Source organism: Oncorhynchus kisutch, linkage group LG8 (genome assembly GCF_002021735.2).
Source record: "Oncorhynchus kisutch isolate 150728-3 linkage group LG8, Okis_V2, whole genome shotgun sequence".
NCBI lineage: Eukaryota > Metazoa > Chordata > Actinopteri > Salmoniformes > Salmonidae > Oncorhynchus > Oncorhynchus kisutch.
Window position 1 is genome coordinate 7528886 of NC_034181.2, and position 26072 is coordinate 7554957.

Below are 26072 nucleotides of genomic sequence, written 5' to 3' on the forward strand. Positions count from 1 at the left end.
TCGTTAATGAATCATGAACTAAATCGGGATCGCTTTATGTTCCTTGTTCAGTTGAACGGGTTCTAAATCTAAGGGGTTGGTGTTTAGTACTGTGGAACCAATCTGGTGTTTAGTATTGTGGAACCAATCTAAGGGGTTGGTGTTTAGTAGTGTGGAACCAATCTGGTGTTTAGTACTGTGGAACCAATCTAAGGGGTTGGTGTTTAGTAGTGTGGAACCAATCTAAGGGGTTAGGTGTTTAGTAGTGTGGAACCAATCTAAGGGGTTGGTGTTTAGTAGTGTGGAACCAATCTAAGGGGTTGGTGTTTAGTAGTGTGGAACCAATCTAAGGGGTTGGTGTTTAGTAGTGTGGAACCAATCTATGGGGTTGGTGTTTAGTAGTGTGGAACCAATCTAAGGGGTTGGTGTTTAGTAGTGTGGAACCAATCTGGGTTTAGTACTGTGGAACCAATCTAAGGGGTTGGTGTTTAGTAGTGTGGAACCAATCTAAGGGGTTGGTGTTTAGTAGTGTGGAACCAATCTAAGGGTTGGTGTTTAGTAGTGTGGAACCAATGTACTGCTCGTTTTATTTTCTAACTCAAGTTTCCCTTTATCCTGGCCATAGGAATTGAATAGTGGGGTCAGGTAGTTCTGAATCAGTCCCTGGTAGAGGGAGACAGCTGTCCCTGGTCTGATTCAGTCCCTGAGTAGAGGGAGAGAGCTGTCCCAGGTCTGATTCAGTCCCTGAGTAGAGGGAGAGAGCTGTCCCAGGTCTGATTCAGTTCCTGAGTAGAGGGAGTGAGCTGTCCCAGGTCTGATTCAGTCCCTGGTAGAGGGAGACAGCTGTCCCATGTCTGATTCAGTCCCTGAGTAGAGGGAGAGAGCTGTCCCAGGTCTGATTCAGTTCCTGAGTAGAGGGAGACAGCTGTCCCTGGTCTGATTCAGTCCCTGAGTAGAGGTAGAGAGCTGTCCCAGGTCTGAATCAGTCCCTGGTAGAGGGAGACAGCTGTCCCAGGTCTGAATCAGTCCCTGGTAGAGGTAGACAGCTGTCCCAGCTCTGATTCAGTTCCTGAGTAGAGGTAGGGAGCTGTCCCAGTTCTGAATCAGTCCCTGAGTAGAGGGAGACAGCTGTCCCAGTTCTGATTCATTCCCTGAGTAGAGGGAGACAGCTGTCCCAGGTCTGAATCAGTCCCTGAGTAGAGGGAGACAGCTGTCCCAGGTCTGAATCAGTCCCTGAGTAGAGGGAGAGAGCTGTCCCAGGTCTGAATCAGTCCCTGAGTAGAGGGAGACAGCTGTCCCAGGTCTGAATCAGTCCCCGAGTAGAGGGAGACAGCTGTCCCAGGTCTGAATCAGTCCCTGAGTAGAGGGAGAGAATGAAAACCCAGCTGTGTATCAGGATATAATAACCTGTATTAACACAGAGCACCACTTAGCCCTCAACACTGGCCATCTCTACACACACACACACACACACACACACACACACACACACACACACACACACAGGAAGGAAGGAGTGTGTTGACAATGGCACAGACGGAACTACAGGTTGGAATTTTCTCATAAAGACACCCGATCTCTACCCCTGTGTGTGTGTGTGTGTGTGTGTGTGTGTGTGTGTGTGTGTGTGTGTGTGTGTGTGTGCGTGCGCATGCACGTACGTGTGTGTGTGTGTGTGCGGGTGCGTGTGTGTGTGTGTGTGTGGCACCGCCCCTCCAGACAGGAGCCTAGAGGAAGCTCAGCATCTGTCTGGACATGCTCTTAAAACACAATAGACCCCATTGATGTTTTCAGGACACAAACACCCTGCAGACAGACACACACACACACACACTCACCCTGCAGACAGACACACACACTCACACACACACACACACACACACACACACCGCTGGCAATTAGACTACACCTTGACAGTGAACCCATTTAACCCAACCTCAGGAGACTGAAAAGATTTGGCATGGGTCTCCAGATCCTCAAAAAGTTCTACAGCTGCACCATCGAGAGCATCCTGACCAGTTGCATCACCGCCTGGTATGGCAACTGCTCGGCATTCAACCTCAAGGACCTACAGAGAATAGTACATCACTGGGGCCACAGTTCCTGCCATCCAGGACCTTTATACCAGGCGGTGTCAGAAGAAGGCCCAAAAACTTGTCAAAGACTCCAGTCATCCAAGTCATAGACTGTTCTCTCTGCTACCGCACGGCAAGTGTCGAGTCTAGGTCCAAAAGGCACTTTAAATCAAGTGAATAGTCTGGAATCAAGTGAATAGTCTGGTATCAAGTGAATAGTCTGGTATCAAGTGAAGAGTCTGGTATCAAGTGAATAGTCTGGAATCAAGTGAATAGTCTGGAATCAAGTGAATAGTCTGGAATCAAGTGAATAGTCTGGTATCAAGTGAATAGTCTGGTATCAAGTGAATAGACAAATAATATATCATTCCAAATGGCACCCAATCCCCTATATATGGAGTGCCCTGGTCAAAAGTAATGCACTGTGTGTAAGGGGGGTCAGTGTGGTGCTAACAGGTTAGCTTCCTCTACTGTAACGGGGGTCAGTGTGGTGCTAACAGGTTAGCTTCCTCTACTGTAACGGGGGTCAGTGTGGTGCTAACAGGTTAGCTTCCTCTACTGTAACGGGGGTCAGTGTGGTGCTAACAGGTTAGCTTCCTCTACTGTAACGGGGGTCAGTGTGGTGCTAACAGGTTAGCTTCCTCTACTGTAACGGGGGTAGGTGTGGTGCTAACAGGTTAGCTTCCTCTACTGTAACGGGGGTCAGTGTGGTGCTAACAGGTTAGCTTCCTCTACTGTAATGGGGGTCAGTGTGGTGCTAACAGGTTAGCTTCCTCTACTGTAACAGGGGTCAGTGTGGTGCTAACAGGTTAGCTTCCTCTACTGTAATGGGGGTCAGTGTGGTGCTAACAGGTTAGCTTCCTCTACTGTAACGGGGGTCAGTGTGGTGCTAACAGCTTAGCTTCCTCTACTGTAACGGGGGTCAGTGTGGTGCTAACAGCTTAGCTTCCTCTACTGTAACGGGGGTAGGTGTGGTGCTAACAGGTTAGCTTCCTCTACTGTAACGGGGGTCAGTGTGGTGCTAACAGGTTAGCTTCCTCTACTGTAACGGGGGTCAGTGTGGTGCTAACAGGTTAGCTTCCTCTACTGTAATGGGGGTCAGTGTGGTGCTAACAGGTTAGCTTCTTCTACTGTAACGGGGGTCAGTGTGGTGCTAACAGCTTAGCTTCCTCTACTGTAACGGGGGTCCAACCAATCCTCTATGTCTGATGTAAATAGAATGATATAGAAGGGTCCAGACACATTTTGTTGTGATTTCCTCTTGTTTTTTGAGAAACTCACCCCCCCCAAAAAAAATCACTTCCTCATCCTCGTTGTTCAGTATTTTTATTTTTTATTTTATTTTTTCCACCTTTATTTAACCAGGTAGGCTAGTTGAGAACACCTTTATTTAACCAGGTAGGCTAGTTGAGAACACCTTTATTTAACCAGGTAGGCTAGTTGAGAACACCTTTATTTAACCAGGTAGGCTAGTTGAGAACACCTTTATTTAACCAGGTAGGCTAGTTGAGAACACCTTTATTTAACCAGGTAGGCTAGTTGAGAACACCTTTATTTAACCAGGTAGGCCAGTTGAGAACACCTTTATTTAACCAGGTAGGCTGGTTGAGAACACCTTTATTTAACCAGGTAGGCTAGTTGAGAACACCTTTATTTAACCAGGTAGGCTAGTTGAGAACACCTTTATTTAACCAGGTAGGCTAGTTGAGAACACCTTTATTTAACCAGGTAGGCTAGTTGAGAACACCTTTATTTAACCAGGTAGGCTAGTTGAACACCTTTATTTAACCAGGTAGGCTAGTTGAGAACACCTTTATTTAACCAGGTAGGCTAGTTGAGAACACCTTTATTTAACCAGGTAGGCTAGTTGAGAACACCTTTATTTAACCAGGTAGGCTAGTTGAACACCTTTATTTAACCAGGTAGGCTAGTTGAGAACACCTTTATTTAACCAGGTAGGCTAGTTGAGAACACCTTTATTTAACCAGGTAGGCTAGTTGAGAACACCTTTATTTAACCAGGTAGGCTAGTTGAACACCTTTATTTAACCAGGTAGGCTAGTTGAGAACACCTTTATTTAACCAGGTAGGCTAGTTGAGAACACCTTTATTTAACCAGGTAGGCTAGTTGAGAACACCTTTATTTAACCAGGTAGGCTAGTTGAGAACACCTTTATTTAACCAGGTAGGCTAGTTGAGAACACCTTTATTTAACCAGGTAGGCTAGTTGAGAACACCTTTATTTAACCAGGTAGGCTAGTTGAGAACACCTTTATTTAACCAGGTAGGCCAGTTGAGAACACCTTTATTTAACCAGGTAGGCTAGTTGAGAACACCTTTATTTAACCAGGTAGGCTAGTTGAGAACACCTTTATTTAACCAGGTAGGCTAGTTGAGAACACCTTTATTTAACCAGGTAGGCTAGTTGAGAACACCTTTATTTAACCAGGTAGGCTAGTTGAGAACACCTTTATTTAACCAGGTAGGCTAGTTGAGAACACCTTTATTTAACCAGGTAGGCTAGTTGAGAACACCTTTATTTAACCAGGTAGGCTAGTTGAGAACACCTTTATTTAACCAGGTAGGCTAGTTGAGAACACCTTTATTTAACCAGGTAGGCTAGTTGAGAACACCTTTATTTAACCAGGTAGGCTAGTTGAGAACACCTTTATTTAACCAGGTAGGCTAGTTGAGAACACCTTTATTTAACCAGGTAGGCTAGTTGAGAACACCTTTATTTAACCAGGTAGGCTAGTTGAGAACACCTTTATTTAACCAGGTAGGCTAGTTGAGAACACCTTTATTTAACCAGGTAGGCTAGTTGAGAACACCTTTATTTAACCAGGTAGGCTAGTTGAGAACACCTTTATTTAACCAGGTAGGCTAGTTGAGAACACCTTTATTTAACCAGGTAGGCTAGTTGAGAACACCTTTATTTAACCAGGTAGGCTAGTTGAGAACACCTTTATTTAACCAGGTAGGCTAGTTGAGAACACCTTTATTTAACCAGGTAGGCTAGTTGAGAACACCTTTATTTAACCAGGTAGGCTAGTTGAGAACAAGTTCTCATTTGCAACTGCGACCTGGCCAAGATAAAGCATAGCAGTGTGAGCATACAACAAAGAGTTACACATGGAGTAAACAATTAACAAGTCAATAACACAGTAGAAAACGAAGGGGGGGTCTATATACAATGTGTGCAAAAGGCATGAGGAGGTAGGCAAATAATTACAATTTTGCAGATTAACACTGGAGTGATAAAAGATCAGATGGTCATGTACAGGTAGAGATATTGGTGTGCAGAAGAGCAGAAAAGTAAATAAATAAAAACAGTACGGGGATGAGGTAGGTGAAAAGGGTGGGCTATTTACCAATAGACTATGTACAGCTGCAGCGATCGGTTAGCTGCTCAGATAGCTGATGTTTGAAGTTGGTGAGGGAGATAAAAGTCTCCAACTTCAGCGATTTTTGCAATTCGTTCCAGTCACAGGCAGCAGAGTACTGGAACGAAAGGCGGCCAAATGAGGTGTTGGCTTTAGGGATGATCAGTGAGATACACCTGCTGGAGCGCGTGCTACGGATGGGTGTTGCCATCGTGACCAGTGAGCTGAGATAAGGCGGAGCTTTACCTAGCATAGACTTGTAGATGACCTGGAGCCAGTGGGTCTGGCGACGAATATGTAGCGAGGGCCAGCCGACTAGAGCATACAAGTCGCAGTGGTGGGTAGTATAAGGTGCTTTAGTGACAAAACGGATGGCACTGTGATAGACTGCATCCAGTTTGCTGAGTAGAGTGTTGGAAGCCATTTTGTAGATGACATCGCCGAAGTCGAGGATCGGTAGGATAGTCAGTTTTACTAGGGTAAGCTTGGCGGCTTGAGTGAAGGAGGCTTTGTTGCGGAATAGAAAGCCGACTCTTGATTTGATTTTCGATTGGAGATGTTTGATATGAGTCTGGAAGGAGAGTTTGCAGTCTAGCCAGACACCTAGGTACTTATAGACGTCCACATATTCTAGGTCGGAACCATCCATCCAGTATAGGGGCCCTGAAAAAAACAAACCTGGTCGAAGGCTCCAAATTCACCCAAATGAATCATTTTAGAAACGTCAAAGCTCTCAGTACAGTGACGCAGGTCTTTAGATGTTGTACACATGAAGATGTGTCATTCTGAACTTCATCCACAACGTTATATTCCATTTTGGTGCGACTCAAAACAGTTTTCCCTTTTTTTCCAGTTGTTTCATCCTCCCGTGTAGCCTGCTGCTACAGGTAATTGCCAAAATACGATGAAACACCAACATAAAAATGTCTTAAAAGGGTGTTGGACCTCCTCCATCACTATACTGAGAGAGTTGCTGTTTCGAAAAGGACATATTTGGGTGTTTTTGGAGCCTTTGTTCATATTTTTTGGGGGGGTCAAGTGATTTGCAGTTTGGGGTGAGTTTCTTAAAAACAAGAGGAAACCACTAAAAACGGTGTCTGGACCTTCTACAACATTCCATTTACATCAAACATTGAGATTCGGTTGTAAAATTTTTGTTAATGTATTCTTTAACACACTTTAACACACAATCCATCTATCCAGAGCAGACTCCCTATCCAGAGCAGACTCCCTATCCAGAGCAGACTCCCTATCCAGAGCAGACTCCCTATCCAGAGCAGACTCCCTATCCAGAGCAGACTCCCTATCCAGAGCAGACTCCCTATCCAGAGCAGACTCCCTATCCAGAGCAGACTCCCTATCCAGAGCAGACTCCCTATCCAGAGCAGACTCCCTATCCAGAGTAGACTCCCTATCCAGAGCAGACTCCCTATCCAGAGCAGACTCCCTATCCAGAGCAGACTCCCTATCCAGAGCAGACTCCCTATCCAGAGCAGACTCCCTATCCAGAGCAGACTCCCTATCCAGAGCAGACTCCCTATCCAGAGTAAACAAAATGAGGTAGGTCTATCTGGATCAACTCTGAGCCATTTCTGTCGTGCTGCGTACGAAACAGTTATAAGCTCAAAAAATACTGTCGTATTGTGGGTTTTGAAGCTCAAAATATTTACATCTCTCTGACACTTTCATTCTACCGCTGCACCACATGAAGGGATTTAGAAATAAATTAGGACAATGTATAAACAATTCAATAAACCACAGATAGTAGTATTTAGCTCCTCCGGAAAGACAAGTACTCTAACTGGGTCAGGAAGATATGTAGTTTACTCTTGCACAGTTTACTCTGCGATTAGCATAATAGCTAGCTGAGTTTGTGATTTGTGAGTGGTAGGGGAACACAGCTGTGGAAAGACTACTAGTTATCTCTAAGACCGAAGGAAATGGTGGCACAGAGAAAAAGAACATTGCTGGTGTGTGTGTTTATCTCACACAGACTGGCCTTCACTCCCTAATGATAGACTGAGTGTATGTGTGTGTGTGTGTCAGAGATAGCTGTATTCATAACACACACTGTTCTTGGCCATGTTCTGTTATAATCTTCACCCGGCACAGCCAGAAGAGGACTGGCCACCCCACATAGCCTGGTTCCTCTCTAGGTTTCTTCCTAGGTTCTAGCCTTTCTAGGGAGTTTTTCCTAGCCACCGTGCTTCTACACCTGCATTGCTTGCTGTTTGGGGTTTTAGTCTGGGTTTCTGTACAGCACTTTGAGATATCAGCTGATGTACGAAGGGCTTTATCAATACATTTGATTTGATTTGATTGATTGATGATTGTCAGTCGTAGGAAATACTGCCAGATATACAGTATGGGAGATGTGGGGACTGAGGTGTCTGAGACGTAGATATGGTATGTGTTGTTTAATATGTGTAATGTTGATAGTATGTGTAACCACCAAATCAACCCGACACTGAGTGGAAATGATGCCGCTATGTCGTAACCCCCCCCCACCCACATCATCTACTTGCCTCTGCAGGTGTGTTGAGCATCCAGGTAGAAGCGAGCGGGACATCTGTCCACACACACTCCGCGTGGCCTTGCTCTGTGTGTGTGACTGTTCTGCGGCAGCAGGGCCTCCTGTGGTTTGAGACACCTCAGACAGTCGGAGGCCAGAGGACCTAGACATCCCCTACAAGATGGATGGCAGACTGCGGAGAGAGAGAGAGAGAAAACCACTTTAGTCAGACTTCACTCACACACACACAGACACACACACAGACACACACTCACACTCACACACTCACACACAACAATAGGTGGAAGACTACAGTAGGGGAGATGGTAGGGTGGAGGTGTTAAAGACAAACTACTTCTGAATACATATTTTACAGATATGTAGCGAAATTAACAGAACCATTGACAGAACCATTAACAGAACAGAACCATTAACAGAACCATTAACAGAACCATTAACAGAACCATTAACAGAACAGAACCATTAACAGAACCATTAACAGAACCATTAACAGAACCATTAACAGAACAGAACCATTAACAGAACCATTAACAGAACCATTAACAGAACCATTAACAGAACCATTGACATAACCATTGACAGAACCATTAACAGAACCATTAACAGAACCATTGACATAACCATTAACAGAACCATTGACATAACCATTGACATAAGCATTAACAGAACCATTGACATAACCATTGACATAAGCATTAACAGAACCATTAACCGAACCATTAACAGAACCATTGACATAACCATTAACAGAACCATTGACATAACCATTGACAGAACCATTAACAGAACCATTAACAGAACCATTAACAGAACCATTAACAGAACCATTAACAGAACAGAACAGAACCATTAACATAACCATTAACAGAACCATTAACAGAACCATTGACAGAACCAGAGTTTACATACGCGATGGACAGACAAAGGTAGGGAGTGAGAAGAAGGTTGCATGTTGCAGGTGGGGAGAGAGTGAGAGAAGGTGGAGGAGGAGGAGGCTTTGACTTGAAGCACTGGGTATCTGGTTATGAAATGCATTATCTGATTTTCAGGAGTTGGCGTTGGAACAACAAGCTTGTGTGTGCAGAACGGCACCCGAATTAAAAACACGTCTTACGTTTCTGTAGTTAATAAATCCAACGTAAATAAACGTGATAACTACAGTATCTGTAACTTGCATTTAAAAAGTTAATTAGTTCATTTTCTAATTAAAAATCTCTCCCTAATTTCTGAATTGTGCTTGTAACATCAGTAGTTTACAGTAGCCTATGCTTCAGAGGGGCAGGTTTCCTATACACACACTGCTTCAGAGGGGCAGGTTTCCTATACACACACTGCTTCAGAGGGGCAGGTTTCCTATACACACACTGCTTCAGAGGGGCAGGTTTCCTATACACACACTGCTTCAGAGGGGAAGGTTTCCTATACACACACTGCTTCAGAGGGGCAGGTTTCCTATACACACACTGCTTCAGAGGGGCAGGTTTCCTATACACACACTGCTTCAGAGGGGCAGGTTTCCTATACACACACTGCTTCAGAGGGGCAGGTTTCCTATACACACACTGCTTCAGAGGGGCAGGTTTCCTAAACATACACTGCTTCAGAGGGGCAGGTTTCCTATACACACACTGCTTCAGAGGGGCAGGTTTCCTATACACACTGCTTCAGAGGGGCAGGTTTCCTATACACACACTGCTTCAGAGGGGCAGGTTTCCTAAACATACACTGCTTCAGAGGGGCAGGTTTCCTAAACACACACTGCTTCAGAGGGGCAGGTTTCCTATACACACACTGCTTCAGAGGGGCAGGTTTCCTATACACACACTGCTTCAGAGGGGCAGGTTTCCTATACACACACTGCTTCAGAGGGGCAGGTTTCCTATACACACACTGCTTCAGAGGGGCAGGTTTCCTATACACACACTGCTTCAGAGGGGCAGGTTTCCTATACACACACTGCTTCAGAGGGGCAGGTTTCCTATACACACACTGCTTCAGAGGGGCAGGTTTCCTATACACATACTGCTTCAGAGGGGCAGGTTTCCTATACACACACTGCTTCAGAGGGGCAGGTTTCCTATACACACACTGCTTCAGAGGGGCAGGTTTCCTATACACACACTGCTTCAGAGGGGCAGGTTTCCTAAACACACACTGCTTCAGAGGGGCAGGTTTCCTATACACACACTGCTTCAGAGGGGCAGGTTTCCTAAACATACACTGCTTCAGAGGGGCAGGTTTCCTAAACACACACTGCTTCAGAGGGGCAGGTTTCCTATACACACACTGCTTCAGAGGGGCAGGTTTCCTAAACATACACTGCTTCAGAGGGGCAGGTTTCCTATACACACACAGCTGACAGGCTGACACTGCAATAAGTTTCTGTCTACTAGATGACGTAAATATAAACGTCATGTAAATGACAGTGAAGGTGTTATGGTTTTCCTCCGTCAAAAGAGAGTCGGACCAAAATGCAGCGTGGTTAATTCGATACATCTTTAATGAAGACGAAACACGAACAATACAAAAACAATAAACGGAATGTGAAAACCGAAACAGCCTAAACTGGTGTAAACTAAACACAGAGACAGGAACAATCACTCACGAAACACTCAAAGAATATGGCTGCCTAAATATGGTTCCCAATGTTAGACAACGAGAATCACCTGCCTCTGATTGAGAACCGCCTGAGGCAACCATAGACTTTGCTAGAACACCCCACTAAGCCACAATCCCAAAACCTACGAAAAACCCCCATACATAAACACAACACAAAATAAACCCATGTCACACCCTGGCCTGACCAAATAAATATAGAAAACACAAAATACTAAGACCAAGGCGTGAAAGTTGCATAGATGCCTTGTTGTAAAATGATGTTATGAAGCGGTTCCCTTTCAAATAACGGTTCTGTTCCTGAACAGTATAGATCAACCATGTCGTCATGCAACAGACGTCATCAGAGTTCCCGACAGAACAGTGTACTGCCAACACTCGGTTTGTTGATTTTATGAGATAGTTTTCATGAAATCATTTTTTAATCATAGCTAAAGTTTCTGTTGCTACTGATTCCGTGACGAGTTTACGGCTGAGACCGCACGTTTGTGTCCTGGATTCCTGTTAAGTAGCAGTTAGCTGCTAGCAAATTCCTGTTAAGTAGCAGTTAGCTGCTAGCGGATTCCTGTTAAGTAGCAGTTAGCTGCTAGCAGATTCCTGTTAAGTAGCAGTTAGCTGCTAGCAGATTCCTGTTAAGTAGCAGTTAGCTGCTAGCAGATTCCTGTTAAGTAGCAGTTAGCTGCTAGCAGATTCCTGTTAAGTAGCAGTTAGCTGCTAGCAGATTCCTGTTAAGTAGCAGTTAGCTGCTAGCAGATTCCTGTTAAGTAGCAGTTAGCTGCTAGCAGATTCCTGTTAAGTAGCAGTTAGCTGCTAGCAGATTCCTGTTAAGTAGCAGTTAGCTGCTAGAAGCTAACGACACTACATGTTATCTCTGGGACCCTTTCGGATGACAAATCAGAGGAAGATTTTCAAAAAGTAAGTGAATATTTAATCTTTATATGTGAATGTATGAAACCTGTGGCGGTCCAAAAAATATTTTGATGTGGGGCGCCGTCCTCAAACAATCACATGGCATGTTTTCGCTGTAATAGCTAATGTAAATTGGAGAGTACAATTAGATTAACAAGAATTTAACCTTTCAGCCGATATAAGACAGTGCAGTTAGATTAACAAGAATTTAAACCTTTCAGCCGATATAAAACAGTGCAGTTAGATTAACAAGAATTTAACCTTTCAGCCGATATAAGATACTTACATGTATCTAAATGTTTGACCGCTATAATAACTATTAGAATTTATTTGAATTACGCGCCCTCCAGTTTGACCGGAAAAGGACCCGCTAGCAGGATTCCGATCCCTATTAAGTTTTAAGTAGCAGTTACTATATCTGTTAGCATACTCCTGTTAAGTAGCAGTTACTATATATGTTAGCAGACTCCTGTTAAGTAACAGTTACTATATCTGTTAGCAGACTCCTGTTAAGTAACAGTTACTATATCTGTTAGCAGACTCCTGTTAAGTAGCAGTTACTATATATGTTAGCAGACTCCTGTTAAGTAACAGTTACTATATCTGTTAGCAGACTCCTGTTAAGTAGCAGTTACTATATCTGTTAGCAGACTCCTGTTAAGTAGCAGTTACTATATATGTTAGCATACTCCTGTTAAGTAGCAGTTAGCTGCTAGCAATGCTAGCCCACCAGTGTTTTTATCCACGGCTGGAAATAATTTCCAAACAATCAAGACGAAGACAAGGTGGATACGGTGGAAAATGGACAGGGATTTTGCTGCCCTAAATGCACCATCTTCTTTGGGAAAATATCACCTGGCAGTTAGCTTGGCTGCGAGAAAAGTAAAACCTGCTTTCTAAGTACACCGATCTTGCTGTAACCCAGGCAAACCTGAATCACAGTTTTAAATGCCTCCTATACCAAAGCTGTCGATGAGTCGGGTGGAGTTGATCTAACTCAATCCAACGGACAGATGTTAAGTTCAACTCCTCGGCCCCATGGGAGACTGGACACTCGCAAGGTGTAGGAAATCAGGGAGGCAGTCTAGCCACATATCTATCTGTGAAGATCCAATCCAGCTATCAAACAGCTAGGGGTCTGTCTACAGTCTGTGTACCAACCAAGGTCCAATGTCCCCCAGGAGCCTGTGTCCATGACAACTCTCTCCGGCCCACTGTTCAGGCCAACTACTCCAATATTGACACCATCATCACTCACGTAGCTTTTAACAACCTTCGTTTTAGGCGGTCTGAAAAAACTCCGGGAGGACTACGTAACATTTTTAAAAGACCCTCGCTTGCACAGGGAAGAGAATAATTATCTTTGGCCCCCTCCTGTGCTACTCGCTTCTATCTTTTTAAAAGAGACGGGATTCACCCTAACACCAGGGCTTACAGGATTATTTCCTGAAACATTGCAAACTGTTTTAGAGTCTGACAGTGCTTTTTTAGTGGTTCAGTTTTATTGTTATTCTTCAGTTTTTTATCCTCTTATGTTTGTTGTGTAATAAATATTTCAGTTTTTATTTCCATTGTTTGGTATTAGTTTTTTACTGTGAAGCATATTGTGTTGCATTCCATGGATGAAATGTGCTGTATAAATAAAGCTCGGTTCTGATTCTGTTCCTGTACAAATGTGGTTATTTTCCAGTGCTCGGTACTGTTCCCTGAACCGGTTCCAAACCCTGAGTACCTTCAGAAAGTATTCACATCCCTGAACCTGTTCCAAACCCTGAGTACCTTCAGAAAGGATTCATATCCCTGAACCTGTTCCAAACCCTGAGTACCTTCAGAAAGTATTCACAACCCTGAACCTGTTCCAAACCCTGAGTACCTTCAGAAAGTATTCATATCCCTGAACCGGTTCCAAACCCTGAGTACCTTCAGAAAGTATTCATATCCCTGAACCTGTTCCAAACCCTGAGTACCTTCAGAAAGTATTCACATCCCTGAACCTGTTCCAAACCCTGAGTACCTTCAGAAAGTATTCATATCCCTGAACCGATTCCAAACCCTGAGTACCTTCAGAAAGTATTTATATCCCTGAACCTGTTCCAAACCCTGAGTACCTTCAGAAAGTATTCATATCCCTGAACCTGTTCCAAACCCTGTGTACATTCAGAAAGTATTCATATCCCTGAACCTGTTCCAAACCCTGAGTACCTTCAGAAAGTATTCATATCCCTGAACCTGTTCCAAACCCTGAGTACCTTCAGAAAGTATTCATATCCCTGAACCTGTTCCAAACCCTGAGTACCTTCAGAAAGTATTCATATCCCTGAACATGTTCCAAACCCTGAGTACCTTCAGAAAGTATTCACATCCCTGAACCTGTTCCAAATCCAGAGTACCTTCAGAAAGTATTCATATCCCTGAACCGATTCCAAACCCTGAGTACCTTCAGAAAGTATTCATATCCCTGAACCTGTTCCAAACCCTGAGTACCTTCAGAAAGTATTCACATCCCTGAACCTGTTCCAAACGCTGAGTACCTTCAGAAAGTATTCATATCCCTGAACCTGTTCCAAACCCTGAGTACCTTCAGAAAGTATTCATATCCCTGAACCTGTTCCAAACCCTGAGTACCTTCAGAAAGTATTCATATCCCTGAACCTGTTCCAAACCCTGAGTACCTTCAGAAAGTATTCACAACCCCGAACCTGTTCCAAACCCTGAGTACCTTCAGAAAGTATTCATATCCCTGAACCGATTCCAAACCCTGAGTACCTTCAGAAAGTATTCATATCCCTGAACCTGTTCCAAACCCTGAGTACCTTCAGAAAGTTTTCACATCCCTGAACCTGTTCCAAACCCTGAGTACCTTCAGAAAGGATTCATATCCCTGAACCTGTTCCAAACCCTGAGTACCTTCAGAAAGTATTCACAACCCTGAACCTGTTCCAAACCCTGAGTACCTTCAGAAAGTATTCATATCCCTGAACCGGTTCCAAACCCTGAGTACCTTCAGAAAGTATTCATATCCCTGAACCTGTTCCAAACCCTGTGTACATTCAGAAAGTATTCATATCCCTGAACCTGTTCCAAACCCTGAGTACCTTCAGAAAGTATTCATATCCCTGAACCTGTTCCAAACCCTGAGTACCTTCAGAAAGTATTCATATCCCTGAACCTGTTCCAAACCCTGAGTACCTTCAGAAAGTATTCATATCCCTGAACATGTTCCAAACCCTGAGTACCTTCAGAAAGTATTCACATCCCTGAACCTGTTCCAAATCCAGAGTACCTTCAGAAAGTATTCATATCCCTGAACCGATTCCAAACCCTGAGTACCTTCAGAAAGTATTCATATCCCTGAACCTGTTCCAAACCCTGAGTACCTTCAGAAAGTATTCACATCCCTGAACCTGTTCCAAACCCTGAGTACCTTCAGAAAGTATTCATATCCCTGAACCTGTTCCAAACCCTGAGTACCTTCAGAAAGTATTCATATCCCTGAACCTGTTCCAAACCCTGAGTACCTTCAGAAAGTATTCATATCCCTGAACCTGTTCCAAACCCTGAGTACCTTCAGAAAGTATTCACAACCCCGAACCTGTTCCAAACCCTGAGTACCTTCAGAAAGTATTCATATCCCTGAACCGATTCCAAACCCTGAGTACCTTCAGAAAGTATTCATATCCCTGAACCTGTTCCAAACCCTGAGTACCTTCAGAAAGTATTCACATCCCTGAACCTGTTCCAAACCCTGAGTACCTTCAGAAAGTATTCATATCCCTGAACCTGTTCCAAACCCTGAGTACCTTCAGAAAGGATTCATATCCCTGAACCTGTTCCAAACCCTGAGTACCTTCAGAAAGTATTCACATCCCTGAACCTGTTCCAAACCCTGAGTACCTTCAGAAAGTATTCATATCCCTGAACCGATTCCAAACCCTGAGTACCTTCAGAAAGTATTCATATCCCTGAACCTGTTCCAAACCCTGAGTACCTTCAGAAAGTATTCATATCCCTGAACCTGTTCCAAACCCTGAGTACCTTCAGAAAGTATTCATATCCCTGAACCTGTTCCAAACCCTGAGTACCTTGAGAAAGTATTCACATCCCTGAACCTGTTCCAAAACCTGAGTACCTTCAGAAAGTATTCATATCCCTGAACCTGTTCCAAACCCTGAGTACCTTCAGAAAGTATTCATATCCCTGAACCTGTTCCAAACCCTGAGTACCTTGAGAAAGTATTCATATCCCTGAACCTGTTCCAAACCCTGAGTACCTTCAGAAAGTATTCATATCCCTGAACCGATTCCAAACCCTGAGTACCTTCAGAAAGTATTCATATCCCTGAACCGATTCCAAACCCTGAGTACCTATCCCTGAACCTGTTCCAAACCCTGAGTACCTTCAGAAAGTATTCATATCCCTGAACCGATTCCAAACCCTGAGTACCTTCAGAAAGTATTCATATCCCTGAACCTGTTCCAAACCCTGAGTACCTTCAGAAAGTATTCATATCCCTGAACCTGTTCCAAACCCTGAGTACCTTCAGAAAGTATTCATATCCCTGAACCTGTTCCAAACCCTGAGTACCTTGAGAAAGTATTCACATCCCTGAACCTGTTCCAAAACCTGAGTACCTTCAGAAAGTATTCATATCCCTGAACCTGTTCCAAACCCTGAGTACCTTCAGAAAGTATTCATATCCCTGAACCTGTTCCAAACCCTGAGTACCTTGAGAAAGTATTAATATCCCTGAACCTGTTCCAAACCCTGAGTACCTTCAGAAAGTATTCATATCCCTGAACCGATTCCAAACCCTGAGTACCTTCAGAAAGTATTCATATCCCTGAACCGATTCCAAACCCTGAGTACCTATCCCTGAACCTGTTCCAAACCCTGAGTACCTTCAGAAAGTATTCATATCCCTGAACCTGTTCCAAACCCTGAGTACCTTCAGAAAGTATTCACATCCCTGAACCTGTTCCAAACCCTGAGTACCTTCAGAAAGTATTCATATCCCTGAACCTGTTCCAAACCCTGAGTACCTTGAGAAAGTATTCACATCCCTGAACCTGTTCCAAACCCTGAGTACCTTGAGAAAGTATTCACATCCCTGAACGTTTAGCACATTTTGTTGTATTACAGCCTGAATTAAAAATGTATTAAATTGAAGTTTGTGTCACTCTCCCCATGATGTCAAAGGGGAATTATATTCTTACAAAATGTTCCACATTTTTTTTATAAAATGGGAAGCTAAAATGTTTTGAGTCAGTAAGTATTCAACTCCTTTGTTTTTCTTTATCAAAACATGATGAAGCTCTAGTTTTAGCTGATATGGGAATGAATACCAAAGCAACATTATCAAACTGGTATAATGTTTAGGATACCCTGGTAAGTTTACGAATATTTGCCAGGGCATCTTTTTTAAATAAATCTGATTATTACACATGGAGATGTGGAATGCTAAAAAGGCTAGCTAGCTTGCTATGTTTTTAGCAAGGCTGCCAGCAAGTCATTAATAGCAAGAGAAAGCGACTCTTCCTTGCTTTCACAAAATGAAAAGACAAAAATAATCGTCCCCTTGTGAATGGGAGCGGGACCGATGAGGACCTCATGTAACACCTACTCCAAAAAATGATTTTAGTATTTTCATTTTTGCAGGCACAAAGTTTGTAGTAACCTTAAGCCCAACTCAAGCCCTAAACCCCTAAACCCTAACTACTCTAGAGGAAGGTTCTTACTGTGACAGGTCTGATCCTGGTGGTACAGCCCATCTCCGCAGGCCTCCAGACACTGGCCCTGGTGTAGGGACAGTCCCTGGGAACAGAGGGTACACTGGGACACAGAGGGGCCGGAGCAGGACCAGCAGGAGCTGTGACAGGCTGAGAGTGAATAGGTCAGAGGTCAATCACACTGTTGGAGCCAATCAGGACTCGGCTAGTTTCAACACTAATAAAACATTGTCGGTTCAAGGTTCAAGTTTTTATTGTGACGTTAAATGTACAGTAAAATGCCTTTCTTGCTATCCAGCATGTGCAGGTTTTTGTTCCTACCCACCATGAACAAAAACCTGATTCGCTAAATCAATTAATGCACTGATGAGTTGATTAGTTGAAGCAGGAATGCTAGAGCTGGGGTAGGACATAAGCCTGCCATGAAGACACAAGGGCTATAAACTATGTGCAGGTTTTTGGTGCAGCCCAGCACTACTACTGAAACAGTATTAGAATGAGAGGTATACATGTGAACTCTGTTGAGGAGTTGCTTACCTCTACAGTGTCCATGGTCATCTATGTAATGCTGTTCTGGACAGTGGGAAATACATTTCCCATGATGCATAGCAGAGCCCTGGGGGCAGCTCGTGCACTTGGGGTTGTCAGGGTAACAGGAAGAGCAGGACGAATCACATGCTGTGGGGATGACATACACACACACACACACACACACACACACACACACACACACACACACATTATATTTAACCATTTTAAATGTATCTACAATTTAAAGGGTTTAATAAAACAGTTTACATGTACTGCTCAACAGCATATGTGTGAGATATATTCTTTGTCACTTATAAAGGGGCTTTCACACGCTAATTGGTTTGGAGCGTTTTTTTCCCCCGAACTCTGGTGAGTTTACCCCCTTTAGTTGGGTTTCTTTGGACTGGTGTTTAAAATCTATTCGCACTCAGGAGGTTCACTGAACAACACGGTGCCTTGGTGCGGTTCCCTGCAGTCCAGACCAAACACAGGAAAATAACCAGAGTGGCGCAGTATGATTGGTTGTTTGACTGATCACAGCACACAGCATCAAAACCTGATATGGCTGAAACTTTCTGTGAGTAGCACCTCATTTATGAGCTCATCCAATGCAGATTAGATTAGGGGAGACAGGGGTCTATACCAGGGATATAGACGACTGAATATAGTTTATTCACGTCGTAGTTTCCTCCGGCATGTAGTTGGAAGACCAAAACGAAAGTGAAATGAAGATTGGGACACACAAGTGATGCTTTATGATACTCATAGATGGATTTAACATGAGTTTTAGTTTGTTTGACATTTGGCTAACATTAATAATATGCATGTCGATCTCTCCTGGCTCAAAGTGGAGGAGAGATTAACTTTATCACTACTTGCATTTGTGAGAGGTTGAATGCACCCATGCATACCCCACAAGACATACCACAAGAGGTCTCTTCACAGTCCCCAAGTCCAGAACAGACTATGGGAGGCACACAATACTACATAGAGCCGTGACTACATGGAACTCTATTCCACAGTACTACATAGAGCCATGACTACATGGAACTCTATTCCACAGTACTACATAGAGCCGTGACTACATGGAACTCTATTCCACAGTACTACATAGAGCCGTGACTACATGGAACTCTATTCCACATCAAGTAACAGATGAAAGCAGTAGAATCATTTAAAAAACAGATAAAAATACACCGGGTTACTGTGAAGCATCACACATACATGCTTACACACACACATCATACGCACTATATACACACGTACACAGCACAGGAGGTTGGTGACACCTTAATTGGGGAGGACGCGGTCGTGGTAACGACTGGAGTGGAACGAGTGGAATGTAACAAATACATCAAACAGGGAGAACAACAACAACAAATTTAATTTGTAACTGTGAGGAACGACGTCGGGAGACGAGAAGCAGGTACAGGGAGAACATTTAATGAGCAATGGACATGAAACAGGAAACAGGAAACAGGACAGGCGTCTGGACCGGGGGAAGAAACAACGACATCACTGCTAACTCAGGGAACAAACGGGGAAGTGTACAGAAATAGGGAAGGCAATCAACAAAGGGAGGGAGTCGAGGTGAGTCCAATGAGCGCTGCTGTGTGTAATGATGGTGACAGGTGTGCGTAATGAAGGGCAGCCTGGCGTCCTTGAAGGCGCCAGAGAGGGAGAGCAGGGGCAGGTGTGACAGCGCTGTTCTAACCATTATCCGCTTAGCAGACTCCTGTGGCACACCTGGATGTTGTATTGTAGATTTATTTATTTTGTATTGTAGATTTATTTTTTTATTTTTTATTTTACCTTTATTTTACTAGGCAAGTCAGTTAAGAACAAATTCTTATTTTCAATGACGGCCTAGGAACAGTGGGTTAACTGCCTGTTCAGGGGCAGAATGACAGATTTGTACCTTGTCAGGTCGGGGATTTGAACTTGCAACCTTCCGGTCACTAGTCCAACGCTCTAACCACTAGGCTACCCTGCCGCCCCGGATACAGTACGTGGTAGTAGAGTAGAGGGCCTGAAGAAACACACGTAACGTGTTGTGAATGTGTTCTAATGTTATTAAAATTGTAGAACTGCCTTAATTTTGAAGGACCCCAGGAAGAGTAGCTGCTGCCTTAACAGGAACTAATGGGGATCCATAATAAACCCCAGGAAGAGTAGCTGCTGCCTTAACAGGAACTAATGGGGATCATAATAAACCCCAGGAAGAGTAGCTGCTGCCTTAACAGGAACTAATGGGGATCCATAATAAACCCCAGGAAGAGTAGCTGCTGCCTTAACAGGAACTAATGGGGATCATAATAAACCCCAGGAAGAGTAGCTGCTGCCTTAACAGGAACTAATGGGGATCCATAATAAACCCCAGGAAGAGAAGCTGCTGCCTAAGCAGGAACTAATGGGGATCCATAATAAACCCCAGGAAGAGAAGCTGCTGCCTTAACAGGAACTAATGGGGATCCATAATAAACCCCAGGAAGAGAAGCTGCTGCCTAAGCAGGAACTAATGGGGATCCATAATAAACCCCAGGAAGAGAAGCTGCTGCCTAAGCAGGAACTAATGGGGATCCATAATAAACCCCAGGAAGAGAAGCTGCTGCCTAAGCAGGAACTAATGGGGATCCATAATAAACCCCAGGAAGAGTAGCTGCTGCCTTAACAGGAACTAATGGGGATCCATAATAAACCCCAGGAAGAGTAGCTGCTGCCTTAACAGGAACTAATGGGGATCCATAATAAACCCCAGGAAGAGTAGCTGCTGCCTTAACAGGAACTAATGGGGATCATAATAAACCCCAGGAAGAGTAGCTGCTGCCTTAACAGGAACTAATGGGGATCCATAATAAACCCCAGGAAGAGTAGCTGCTGCCTTAACAGGAACTAATGGGGATCATAATAAACCCCAGGAAGAGTAGCTGCTGCCTTAACAGGAACTAATGGGGATCCATAATAAACCCCAGGAAGAGAAGCTGCTGCCTAAGCAGGAACTAATGGGGATCCATAATAAACCCCAGGAAGAGAAGCTGCTGCCTTAACAGGAACTAATGGGGATCCATAATAAACCCCAGGAAGAGAAGCTGCTGCCTAAGCAGGAACTAATGGGGATCCATAATAAACCCCAGGAAGAGAAGCTGCTGCCTAAGCAGGAACTAATGGGGATCCATAATAAACCCCAGGAAGAGAAGCTGCTGCCTAAGCAGGAACTAATGGGGATCCATAATAAACCACAGGAAGAGTAGCTGCTGCCTTGGGAGGAACTAATGGGGATCCATAATAAACCACAGGAAGAGTAGCTGCTGCCTTAACAGGAACTAATGGGGATCCATAATAAACCCCAGGAAGAGTAGCTGCTGCCTTGGCAGGAACTAATGGGGATCCATAATAAACCCCAGGAAGAGTAGCTGCTGCCTTAACAGGAACTAATGGGGATCCATAATAAACCCCAGGAAGAGTAGCTGCTGCCTTGGGAGGAACTAATGGGGATCTATAATAAACCCCAGGAAGAGTAGCTGCTGCCTTGGGAGGAACTAATGGGGATCTATAATAAACCCCAGGAAGAGTAGCTGCTGCCTTGGCAGGAACTAACGGGGATCCATAATAAACCCCAGGAAGAGTAGCTGCTGCCTAAGCAGGAACTAATGGGGATCCATAATAAATACAAAGACAAATGTGAAACCAAGCAGACCAAATGAAACAAATTCAAATGTAACAAATAATCAAACTCTTATTGGAACTTCAGCTCAAAACTACGTGTGAAAACTCCCCTAAAGTCAAACATACCTTTAGTATTAAACTACCCAAACAAAATATTGCCTTACTTATATGTTAATAAGCCCATGCCAAATAATACATTTGTAATCCAAAATACCGACGTGTTCAAACAAGCCCCTTAACTCCTGTCTCGCACAAAGATATTGAGTCAATCCAATCCCTTTCCTGCAGTTTGCTTAGCTTGAGGGGTAAAGAAAAGCACCCATTAACACAACCATGAATGAAAACACACTAACCAGGAAAGGCAGGGAAACACTAAGCTGTCTCCAGTTCTTAAAGTTCAGGTATTTACAATGGCTCATGAATATCAAGATAGACATGCTCCTAGCAGTTTGACCTTTCTGTCAAAGACTTTGTTTGGAGTGTTGACATTTCTATGAAGACATACAGCTACTATAATAGTCTTAGGTTATATCTACATGTTGCTATAGCTACTATAATAGTCTTAGTTTATATATCCATGTTGCTATAGCTACTATAATAGTCTTAGGTTATATCTCCATGTTGCTATAGCTACAATAATAGTCTTAGTTAGGTTATATCTCCATGTTGCTATAGCTACTATAATAGTCTTAGGGTATATCTCCATGTTGCTATAGCTACTATAATAGTCTTAGTTAGGTTATATCTCCATGTTGCTATAGCTACTATAATAGTCTTAGGTTATATCTCCATGTTGCTATAGCTACTATAATAGTCTTAGGTTATATCTCCATGTTGCTATAGCTACTATAAAAGTCTTAGGTTTTATCTCCATGTTGCTATAGCAACTATAATAGTCTTAGGTTATATCTCCATGTTGCTATAGCTACTATAATAGTCTTAGGTTATATCTCCATGTTGCTATAGATCCTTCAGAACTATGAAGAGAATGGCCCATCTCAACCGGTGAATAACTCCCTCCCTGTGTCCCAAATGGCACCCTACATATATATATATATATTCCCTCATTCCCCATGGGCCCTGGTTAAAATGAGTGCACTAAATAGGGAATAGGGGCCCAAGGTTAAAATGAGTGCACTAAATAGGGAATAGGGGCCCAAGGTTAAAATGAGTGCACTAAATAGGGAATAGGGGCCCAAGGTTAAAATGAGTGCACTAAATAGGGAATAGGGGCCCAAGGTTAAAATGAGTGCACTAAATAGGGAATAGGGGCCCAAGGTTAAAATGAGTGCACTAAATTGGGAATAGGAGCCCTGGTTCAAATGAGTGCACTAAATAGGGAATAGGAGTCGTTTGGGACACAAGTCCTCTCTCAGCTCAAGGCCTAGAAGGGATTTATTTTTGCTGAGTTCTACCACTCTTTTCCATCTTTTTCTTTCAAATGAGAAACAATTGATATTCATGTGGTTTATTTAAGGGGATGTGGATCCTCATTAAGATTGCAATAAGGTATAATTAAAAACAGTTTGTTTTGGTTGTTATAAACAGTGTGTGGAGTGCTGACTAGCCACTTTACTCATGTGGGGGAGGCTGACAACGCTCTGGTGGGTTACAGAGAAGAAAAGCGAAGTGAACAAAATCTTCCCCTCTAGTTCATATGAAAACTCTCTGTGGTACACACTAGGCCCTAAGCCAGGGATGGGCAACTTTGATAGGGGTGGGGGCTACAAAAAAACAATAGAACTCATCGTGAGGGGACGCAGTGGCTCGTGGGTCTGGGTACCATCGTCAATACCCAACCACCCTCAGAGCATCTTAGCAACTCCCCTCGTGACAGAGAGAAGAAAACATGTTTTAAAGTGCAGTTAGCCATCCCTGCCCTGAAACTTATTAAACACAAATTGTACTAGTAATTTTCCTTGCAGTCAAACATGATACACCTACATTTGTTGGAAAAACAAGTCTTTGACAAATATATTCCAGCGAGATATTATAATTTTGTGTCATCTCTACCAAAAACAAAGATGAGGAAAATGGCTTTAAGAGACGTTTTAAGAACAGTAACTACAGAATTCAAATAACTCAAGATGGCCGCCGGTCAACTCACCACGGAACGTTGTCCTAAACCAATGGGAGTGTCAGTTGCAGTTCTGCTCACCATAACTGATTTGATGAGCAGGATTCCTGGCATACGGGGCGGCAGGTAGCCCTAGTGGTTAGAGCGTTGGACTAGGAACCGGAAGGTTACTGGTTCGAATCACTGAGCTGACAAGGTAAAAATCTGTTGTTCTGCCCCTGAGCAAGGCAGTTAACCCACTGTTCCCTGGTTGCTGTGGATGTTGATTAAGGCAGCCCCCCACACTTCTCTGATTCAGAGGGGTTGGGTTAAATGTAGAAGACACATTTCAGTTGAATATGTTCAGTTGGATAACTGGCTAGGTATCCCCCTTTCCCTAGTACTGGTGTAAAAAGTAATTTCAATGGAGATTCTCAATTGACCTGTTTTTGAAATGTTTTTTGTTGTTGTTCTAAGACGAGGCTTAATCTGTGTCTGGGAAACCTTCCCAATGGATTCTGTGCTCACCATAACAGGTTCCTTGCTGTGTGTAGTAGCCTTGGTCACAGTCTGGGACACAGAGTCCATCTCTGAGGAGGTGAGACGGGTCAGAACACCACACACAGTCCTGCTGGCTCGGCCCTGAGCACACTGAACAGGATGCATGGCAACCTGGTGGAGAGATAGAGAGAAATATAGAGAGAGGGGGGGGGGGGTGAGAGAGAGAGAGAGAGTGAGAGAGAGCGAGAGAGAGAGGAAAAATATAAATATGGAAGAGATCATACACTGGATATACTGTAGGATACACTGTAGGATATACAGTAGGATATACTGTAGGATCTACTGTAGGATACACTGTTGGTTACACTGTAGGATATACTGTAGGATATACTGTAGGATATACTGTAGGATACACTGTAGGATCTACTGTAGGATACACTGTAGGATATACTGTAGGATCTACTGACAGCTGCATGAGGAGCAGGACCCACTGACTCACTACATTGTTCTATTACCCAGACAGCTGCATGAGGAGCAGGACCCACTGACTCACTACATTGTTCTATTACCCAGACAGCTGCATGAGGAGCAGGACCCACTGACTCACTACATTGTTCTATTATCCAGACAGCTGCATGTGGAGCAGGACCCACTGACTCACTACATTGTTCTAGTATCCAGACAGCTGCATGAGGAGCAGGACCCACTGACTCACTACATTGTTCCATTACCCAGACAGCTGCTGGTCACTCTGAACTGATTGGGACAGCTGCATGTGGAGGCAGGACCCACTGACTCACTACATTGTTCCATTACCCAGACAGCTGCTGGTCACTCTGAACTGATTGGGACAGCTGCATGTGGAGCAGGACCCACTGACTCACTACATTGTTGTATTATCCAGACAGCTGCATGAGGAGCAGGACCCACTGACTCACTACATTGTTCTATTATCCAGACAGCTGCTGGTCACTCTGAACTGATTGGGACAGCTGCATGTGGAGCAGGACCCACTGACTCACTACATTGCCTATTACCCAGACAGCTGCTGGTCACTCTGAACTGATTGGGACAGCTGCATGTGGAGCAGGACCCACTGACTCACTACATTGCCTATTACCCAGACAGCTGCTGGTCACTCTGAACTGATTGGCACAGCTCATGAGGACTCATGGGGACTCCTGTTGACTGTAGTGGACTTTTATGACTAAAGACCCTTTTATTTGTACCTGTGAGAGTAAAAATAGTAAAATGTCTCTTCTCAGCACTTACAACCAATGTTCTACTCTGAGATGCTTTGTGGATACAGGCCCAGGCCTCCATTCAAGCCGTTTTCCATCCAGCCAGCCTGCAGATATAGAGCTTTACTTACAAAGCCTCATCTAAGGAAATAATTGAAGCTGATGAAAAATGTATCACCACATTGGAGAAAAACAAGATTCTATTTTGGGTTCTCATGGAGTGTGACAGTTGAACTAAGCTCATGAGGCATTATAAGTTATATTCTTCAAGAATCAATGGATATACAGCACCAGCGGTATACGTTTGGATACACCTACTCATTCAAAGGTTTTTCTTTATATTTACTATTTTCTATATTGTAGAATAATAGTGAAGACACAAAAACGATGAGAGGAGAAGAGGAGAGGATGAGATGAGATGAAAAGAGAGGAGAAGAGGGGAGGAGAAGAGGATGAGATGAGACGAAAGGAGAGGAGAAGAGGGGATGAGGAGAGGATGAGATGAGAGGATGAGGAGAAGAGGGGAGAGGAGAAGAGGGGGAGAAGAGAAGAGGGGATGAGGAGAGCAGAAGAGGAGATGAGGAGGGGAGAATGAGGTTCCTTGGCACAATGCCCCTTCAGGAACAAGTGGTCCATCCGCACCCCTCCTTCCTCCTCCCCCCTCCATCCTCTCCCCAATCTTGAGTTATGCCAGAGGCATCTGAGAGGGTACCCCTCCATGGGGAGGGTTGGGGGGATCCGGGGGTCATGGCACCCTTACAAAAACTTTACAAAAAAAAACACCAACCTGCCCTCCTCCTACTCTCTGTCTCTCTCTCTCTCTCTCTCCTCTCTCTCTCTGCTCTCTCTCTCTCTCT

The 26072-nt window shown here is 43.9% G+C and overlaps 1 protein-coding gene across 1 annotated transcript in view; it reads right to left on the minus strand.

Moving 5' to 3' along the window:
• The window catches only part of LOC109884593 (extracellular matrix protein FRAS1), a gene marked incomplete in the record, with an annotated part of 348159 nt that overhangs the window by 146219 nt on the left and 175868 nt on the right, over positions 1 to 26072 (minus strand). The window contains 4 exon segments of the mRNA XM_031829488.1: positions 7962 to 8141; positions 17230 to 17370; positions 17758 to 17898; positions 24002 to 24145. Of these exon segments, the coding sequence (XP_031685348.1) occupies positions 7962 to 8141; positions 17230 to 17370; positions 17758 to 17898; positions 24002 to 24145 (606 nt within the window).